Below are 8923 nucleotides of genomic sequence, written 5' to 3'. Positions count from 1 at the left end.
GGGCAGAGGGTCTGTTACTGTGGGGGCTGAGGCGCGGGGGGGGGGGTCGTTACTGGGGGTCGTTAGGGGGTTGAGGAGGGGGGGGGGGGGCAGAGGGTCTGTTACTGAGGGGGCTGAGGTGGGGGGGCGTCCCTGCGAAGTGTCATGCCTGACATTTAAGATGTGTCACTTCAAGTATCGCTTTGGGGCGATTATTTAAGATGCATTTTAGCATCATCAATGTATAATCTGCCAGACGGCCACGGAACATGACTGAGAGGCTGTTTAATGGATGATCTGTGTTTTGAAGTCACTACACACCTCCTCTATTGGGTCCACCATGGTGATTTTCAAATCAACAATATTGATATTGATCTGCAATTGACACTGCTTAGATATGACTCACTACTATATATGACTCACTATTCTCTCCCTGGAAAACCTGCCTTCATCTCCACACATGTAGGGTCATCACTCATGGATGAGCATGGATGAGCACATGGATGAGCTTTTCACGTGTCACCGTTGGTACATACATAATGTTATGAATCTACGTCATGTTAATGCGGATCAAAATGCCAATTTAGAAGGTCCAGCTGAGCTCTCAAGTAAATCCCTGATTTATTTTTGTTACTGATCATGTCAGCAAGTTGCATTTATTCATGTTTGTTTCAGAGTCAGATTCCTGTCCAAGACTCAACAGAAGGGGTTGAATTCCCAGTGGAGAGAATAACCTGCAGAACCCCCCCGAAGACAGCTGCACTTCAGACAACACACACACACACACACACACACACACGCACACACACACACACACACACACACACACACACACACACACACACACACACACACACACACACATAAACTCTGTCTCTCTTTCTCTCTCTCTCTCTCTCTCTCTCTCTCTCTGTCACACACACACACACACACACAAACTCTCTCTCTCTTTCTCTCTCTCTCTCCCTCTCTCTGTCACAACCACACAAACTATGTCTCTCTCTCTCTCTCTCTCTGTCACACACACACACACACACACACACACACACACACACACACACACACACACACACACACACTGCTCAGACGAGGCAGACACGGACCTCTGTGACTCCTCCTCATCTCCATAACAACAACATCAAAGGGAGGGCTCATGCATGTCTAACCCAGGACATCTAGTGAGCACTTTCTATAACAAGCATCATCAACAACACGCAGATCAAGAAATCAACAATCCTGATGAAACTCTACCCTTTATTTAATAATTTAATAATTTAAATGTAGAATGACATTTGTATATAATGTAAATGTAGAACACAAATGTAGAATGAGGTATTATAATGACTACCCCATAGCTACCTTACTGCAATAACAGTTCTCTGCTGCCATCTAGTGGTCACAAATTGAATAGCGTATCACATGCGATACATCCTGAATATTGATACATCCTGTATATTGTGTAGCCACAGTCTTTTTGTTTTTATTTTTGTTTGTTTGTTTTATCAAATCAAATACTTGCCATGCCAAAACTGGCCAAAAATATTCCACACAAAATCTATCTACGGTATTCAAATAAGTGCAATTGAAGGGGCATGAAAGCAGACAGATAAAAGCACAATAATCACCATCACTTCTCACACTGACAGCCACGCCGCTAATATCTCCTTAGCGTGTCTACAGAAGCCTTTATAGTATTATAAAGACCAGTAAACTGTTCATGTCCATCATCTACCATCTCTCTCTCTCTCTCTCTCTCTCCTCCCTGGCCCTCCTCCTTGCCCGTCCCCCCCTCTACTAGATGGGCTCAGACAGGGCGGAGTCCTTCACTCCGGCCGCCACCACGGCGAAGAAGAAGGAGGGGCATAGGGAGCGTAGGTACAGGGCGAGCCAGGGGATTGGATGAGCCAGAACCACCTCCTTCCTGTTCCTGCTCACTGTCAGCATGATCTCGCTGGCCAGGACCGCCGGGCTCACGCCATGGCTCAGCTGGCTCGTCACAACTGGGAGGAGAGAGACAGATACATCAATCAATCAATCAAAGCTTTATTTGTATAGCGCATTTCATACCCAGAGGCAACACAAGGCAACATTCATCCTTAATCCCAGATAGCAAGCGGATCTGGGCCATATATGGGCCGGAACTAAGCCACAAAGGGCCAGATCTGGCCTGTATATGGCCCAGATCCGCTTGCGATCTGGGATGAGACTCCCAGTGCGTCATGTGTGGTAGTGTTCTACTGTGTCAGTGTTCTGTCTAGTCAGCGTATTGTGTTCTCTCTCTGTCCCTGTACTCACATGAGACCAGGGCGTTGGTGGCGGGGGGTTCAGGCGTGCTGGGGTTTGGGGGCGGGGCTGGGGTGTTGATGAAGGTGTGGCTGATCGTGCTCACTACTATCCCATACTCCTTCACTTCCGCACGCAGACAGTCGAAGAAGGCCTGAGCCGCGTGTTTGGAGGCCGCAACTGAAACACACACACACACATACATACATACATACATACATACACACACACACACGCACGCACACACACACACACACACACACACACACACACACACACACACACACACAGTGTTGAGTATCTAATCATTATCTATCTCTCCACCTGTACCATGAGAACCTGCTCCCAGCGCATAACTCGCATTCCTAACACCTCGCTATCTTTAGAGACCCAGATAGCAAGCGGATGTGTAATGATCCTGGGCCATATATGGGCCAGAACTAAGTCACAAGGGCCAGATCTGGCCTGTATATGGCCCAGATCCGCTTGCTATCTGGGGAGGAGAGCAGGGTGTACTGGACTACGCTAAGGAAAATGTGTCTTGTCAAAAAACACCCTATCACATTGTAAACCATTGTAAATTACAGTAGGTTACAGTATATTGACAGTTTAATATTGATATTCTACTGTATTTCAGGGTTAACTCATGGGTTAATTGACGCACAATAGAAACACAGTAGAAACACAGTAGAAACTCAGTAGAAACTCACAGGAGGTCCTGAAGGGAACGGCCAGTCGTCCGTGGATACTGTTGACCAGTACAATGTGACCAGATCTCCTCGAGATCATCGTGGGAAGTAGACCTGTTTATAAACACTCATCAATCACTCTAATCTCTTATAAGGAATTGTGTTGAACAACAAAAACTATTTTAGTCACTGAATCAGCTGCAACGTGTTTAGCATGAGAGAGCTAAGCAGTCAGCTGACTGTTCTATTTCTAGTCATGCCTTCAGAATCGTTGGTTAACTGACTGGATAATTAACAGCGTGGATGAATACAGGTTGAGTGAAAATGATAATCAAACACATCCATTGGTTGGGGGGCGCATTATAAATAAAAATAACATAACATAACATCCCGCTGGCCGGACCTTTGGCCAGAGAGCTGGGGCCGAAGTAGTTGATGTCCATGACGTTCTTGTCCAGCTCCAGGGACACGGAGTGGACCGGCGCCTTCAGCTTCATGCTGCTGTTGATGATCAGGACGTCCACCCAGCCGTAGCCGTCCAGCACCTCCTGCACCACCTCCGGCACGCTGGCCAGGTCACTGAAGTCCAGCAGCACCAGCTTGGGGGGGAACGTCTGTGGGCGAGGGGGGGGGGGGCACAGGGAAGAGTTTATTTATTTGTTTGTTTGTTTGTTTCACCTGTTTTTGTTTTTTCTATTTAAAAACGACCGTTCCTGGGGGTCTGAAAACTTGTTTCAGGAGAAAGGGAGAGAAGGGGAGGGAGGGGGCAGGTAGGGGGCAAGGAGGGGGCAGGGCGGGGTGGAGGGAGGGAGGGGGCAGGTAGGGGGCAAGGAGGGCAGGTAGGGGGCAGGGCGGGGTGGAGGGAGGGGGCAGGTAGGGGTGGAGGGAGGGGGCAGGGAGGGGGCAGGTAGGGGTGGAGGGAGGGGGCAGGGAGGGGTGGAGGGAGGGGGCAGGGAGGGGGCAGGGAGGGGGCAGGGAGGGGTGGAGGGAGGGGGCAGGGAGGGGGCAGGGAGGGGGCAGGGAGGGGTGGAGGGAGGGGGCAGGTAGGGGGCAGGGAGGGGGCCCTTCCTTTCCTCTGGGGTTTCTCAGAGGAAAGGAAGTTCGCGTTCAGATGCTTTTATAAAACTCTCACTATGACCGTCATCGATTTATCTTGAAACAGCTGAGACCTAAACGCACGGTTTTGGAAGATATCACCACTTTCTAGTGTATGTGTTGATAGAGTGTGTTTTTTTCCCAAACACGCACATCTGCTGTGGCTATAGGGAGATACCCAGGAGATACCCAGGAGATACCCAGGAGATACCCAGGAGATACCCAGGAGATACCCAGGAGATACCCAGAGGACAGTGTGCTGTCAGGGAGGATATCCTGCCATTGTCTGTGCACAGAGGAGGAAACCAGGACCAGCGACGCGGCAGAGAGAGAGAGAGAGAGAGAGAGGGAGAGAGAGAGAGAGAGAGAGAGAGAGAGAGAGAGAGAGAGGAGGGAGTGATAAAAAGAGTGACTGAAACTACTCCACTCACAAAAGAGCCAAAGCAAGCTTGTGTTGGGGCTGGGTTTAAAAAATCGATTCATCGATTCTGAATCGATTCTGAATCAAATGATTCTGAATCGATTCATGAATCCCAAAATCGATCTTTTATTTAATGAATGAATGAATAAATGAAAGAATGAATAGTTCATTAATTCATTCAATGATTCATTCGTTCATTTTTGGAAATCAGTATCGATACCCAGCCCTAGTATTCATGTGTTGCATAACTTGGCAGTCATGTAATTAAGGTTACAGCAAAAAAAAAAACGGTTTTAGTAACACTAACCGAATCAATATTGAATTGAATCGAATTGAATCGTGATAATCGATTCTGAACCTTGTGAATCGGAATCGAATCGATTCTTGAAATTCGACTCGATACCCAGCCCTAAGACCAACGATCGAACCCTTCGGCTACTGAGGAAGTGGTTGTACTTGAGCTCAAGGGACCCACTTACTCATTACTCTCAGAAAAGACATTACGTTCATCGTTCATGTACAAATCCAGTTTGAGATATCCAGCAGATTTTGCCCTAATCTGATCTTGAATCAGCTCTTATAAGAGCTCCTACACCATGTGACTGACCTCTGAGTCCGGCCCGCTGGTCAGTGAGTCATACAGAGACTCCATCTTGTCCCAGCTGGTGCCACACAGGACCAGCCTGGCCCCGGCCTTATGGAAGAGATGGGCACACTCTGGAGAGAGGGAGAGAGAGAATGGAGAGAATGGAGAAACGCAAAAGAAAGAGTAGAAGGACAAAAGGGAGAGAGAGGGAGAGAGAGGGAGAGGGAGAGAGAGAGAGAGAGAGAGAGAGGGAGAGAGGGAGAGGGGGAGAGAGAGGGAGAGAGAGAGAGAGAGAGAGAGAGAGGGAGAGGGGGAGAGAGAGAGAGAGAGGGAGAGAGAGAGAGAGAGAGGGTCGGGACAATATTCATCTTATCATCCAGTCACATCATGTGTTACATTTCCAGTCTGCTATCTGAACTGAGATGAATCAACATCATCATTCAAATCCTCACCCCATCCGAGTCCAGTCTGCTATCTGAACTGAGATGAATCAACATCATCATTCAAATCCTCACCCCATCCGAGTCCAGACACGGCGTCAGTGATCACCACCACCTTGTTCTGCATCCTGGTCCGGTTCCAGAACAGGATGATCTCCGTGTAGAAGTAGCAGAGCCCCGCAGCGATCACGATCAGCGCAGGCACCACCATCACCAACGGGATCTCCATGGTCTGGGTTAGAGAGACACGCCCATGGTCTGGGTTAGAGAGAGACATGTCCATGGTCTGGGTTAGAGAGAGACATGTCCATGGTCTGGGTTAGAGAGAGACACGCCCATGGTCTGGGTTAGAGAGAGACATGTCCATGGTCTGGGTTAGAGAGAGACATGTCCATGGTCTGGGTTAGAGAGACATGTCCATGGTCTGGGTTAGAGAGACATGTCCATGGTCAGGGTTAGAGAGACATGTCCATGGTCTGGGTTAGAGAGAGACATGGCATTGCCAGCATCCACCTCTATTTGTCAACAACAACAACAACAACATTAGTGTTTTCATTGTTTGTTCTATGCTGAGTGTTCAGGGGCGGGCTGCCATCTGTAGGTTCTGGAGAATCACAGAAGCTACAACAACGCTAACAACGGCCGGTGGCCGATAGGCGGCCGCTAGCACCCCCCCCCCCCCCCCCCCGCTGGACCGTCCTCTCCACCAGCCCAGGAGGTCAGGGGGTCCACGACTGGGAAAATAAGCCCCTGACAGCATAAAACCTTTAATAGAGGTGTAGTTACTGTGTGTTAACAGAATATTGAACTGGGGAACATAGGACCCTGGGAACATAGGACCCTAGGAACATAGGACCCTGGGAACATAGGCCCCTGGGAACATAGGACCCTGGGAACATAGGACCCTGGGAACATAGGACCCTGGGAACATAGGACCCTGGGAAGATAGGCCCCTGGGAACGTAGGACCCTGGGAACATAGGACCCTGGGAACATAGGACCCTGGGAACATACGTAGGCCCCTGGGAACATAGGACCCTGGGAACATAGGACCCTGGGAAAATAGGACCCTGGGAACATATGACCCTGGGAACATAGGCCCCTGGGAACATAGGCCCCTGGGAACATAGGACCCTGGGAACATAGGACCCTGGGAACATACCTGTAGATATGCTCCCATGAAAATCTGTGTGATTACATTGAATATTGGCTCATCTATCCATCTATCAGCCTATTTGACCAAGGTGACTGAGAAAACTCTTCATACAACACTGTATATAATCTACTGACGAGTCACACAGCAGTGTGGAAGTCACTGTGGTCACTGGCCACATTGTTTGAGCTAATTCAGCGACAATCGCTGTTCATTTGTTGTGTATATTGAATCACCCCCATAAAAATGATAGAAAGCATAAATCCCATCTCAATATCATGTTTCAGATGAATATGATGATGTGTGAGATGATGACTCTGCCAGTCTGTTTCAGGAGCAGAGGAATGAACCTCTGGCTATGGAACAACGCCGGCGCTCTCTGGATCGCGTGTCTGCTCCACCCCAGGGCACCTTTAAACACTCCTGCTCCTGTTCACTCAACGCGGCGTTGACATCAGGGAAGCATGTAGGCTTGGGTCATGTTTCAGTACCTTGGAATCACTCCGTGTTGGTCAAGCTCTGAACACAGTAGAGTGCTGAGGTGCAAATCAAACCCGACACCATTCTACTTAACCTTTACTGTAGATCTGAAAGAATTCAACATGCAAATGTCTGTTGCAGCTACGTATATTTTGCAATGTAGACAAAAAACGGTGATCATATCAGTGTAGTGTTATATTAAATACAGAATACCCCCCCCCTCCCTCCTCATCCTCCTCCTCCATACTCTACAGACATGCTCTTTGAATGAGCGCTTTCATGGAGAGAGCAGTTGTGTCTGATAGCACTGCTACATGTTCCATGTAAAGTGTGCCTGAGGACAACTGCTAAATATACTCATGGCTCCACCATGCTGTGCAACAACATGCCTTTCACTGCATCCCCTCTGGGCGAGTCACTGGACACCTGCATGAGAGCCAGTGGGTACAAACACACAACATGTGTGACCTTACCTGTCCCTCTATAGAGGGGGACACAACTAAAGATGATTCACACTCAGACGGTGAATTATGAGATTAGGATAGGTGAGTACAGTATTGTGGAGACCGAGATCACAGCACAAGCATGGTTGAGTCAGATAGAGACATATCAAGAGAGCCCCGAGGGGTTGTGCATGGTGAACACACACACGTACACACACGCACACACACGCACACACACACACACACACACACACACACACACACAAACACACACACAAACACACACACACCTGGTTCACTTACAGCTTGCGTGAGGAGCTAATCCTTCACCAGGAACGGATGTTGTTTTCCGGGTTTGGTTAGGTTAGAGAGCTTTAGCCTTCTCTCTGTCCCTCCTCCATTCACAACGCCCTCTCTCTCTCTCTCTCTCTCTCTCTCTCTCTCTCTCTCTCTCTACTGGACCCACTGCTAGACTGGCAGCTACTGTAGGGTCTTATAATAGCCTGTGGCTGAGTCAGATATTAATACATGTAGGCTGCATGCGGGTTAGGGTTCGGCTTCCCTTGTTGCTTAAACAAGAAAGATAACAAATATAGAGTTAGTCTCCTCTGAAACACAAACAGGACGAAGACGTCTTTATCTGTGGCCCTGCGGGACACACCACACCAACAGGAGTCAGTGGCTCTTTACATGATAGTGCCATATGGATATCCACATCTAATCACACAAGAGAAGTTTCTAACGCACCACCGTTTCCGTTTATATTTCGTTTGGCTACGTTTTTTATTATTTAGTTGAACCCGTTCTTTTAATTTATCCCTGGTTGAACCGGGCTGAACTCACCCCTGATCACAGGTCAATTTGAACTGTAGCTTTAAATAGGAGCATTCGTTTTATCTGAACTTGCTCAGGGTATGTCACGGGACAAACTGGTATGGTGGTGCGTGAAATCGAACTGACGCTCTAGCTTACCTATATACCCCCGTGATGAGGAGATATGACATTTAAATACGTTTTTTTTCTGCTATCACTTCAAACCCGGGCATCTGCTTTAGAACAGAGCCGCCACAACATTATCAGCAGGCGCCGGTACACCGGCGGCTGCCCCGGGAGTTGTTGTGTAAAAGCCCACAAGGTGGCTACCATCGCGAGAGTCCCACGAAATTCCAGCGACAAATCTATGAGCTCGCGACCTCTACCATCGCGAGAGTCCACGAAATTCCAGCGACAAATCTATGAGCTCGCGACCTCCATCCATCGGGAGAGATCTCGTCCGAAAAGGGAAAGAAAATAAACCGACCAACGGCTCTGCTAACCCAGCTAGTTAAGGAAATATCTAAACACGCATTTGGTCG

General features: G+C 48.5%; 1 protein-coding gene across 1 annotated transcript; it reads right to left on the bottom strand.

The window, feature by feature from the left end:
- Nucleotides 1-1773: 1773 nt before the first annotated feature.
- On the bottom strand, nucleotides 1774-5722 carry dhrs7cb (dehydrogenase/reductase (SDR family) member 7Cb; the record flags this gene model as incomplete). The annotated part of the gene is made up of 6 exons (XM_084459908.1): nucleotides 1774-1979; nucleotides 2275-2442; nucleotides 2973-3065; nucleotides 3355-3565; nucleotides 5075-5184; nucleotides 5569-5722. The coding sequence occupies 6 exons, from the start codon at nucleotides 5720-5722 to the stop codon at nucleotides 1774-1776; spliced, it is 942 nt and encodes a 313-aa protein (XP_084316034.1).
- Between the last annotated feature and the right edge of the window lie 3201 nt (nucleotides 5723-8923).

This window comes from Borostomias antarcticus, assembly GCF_949987555.1.
Source record: "Borostomias antarcticus genome assembly, chromosome: 29".
NCBI classification, from domain to species: Eukaryota; Metazoa; Chordata; class Actinopteri; order Stomiiformes; family Stomiidae; genus Borostomias; species Borostomias antarcticus.
The sequence above is the reverse complement of the archived record's forward strand: the minus strand, read 5'-3'. Positions and strand labels throughout refer to the sequence as shown.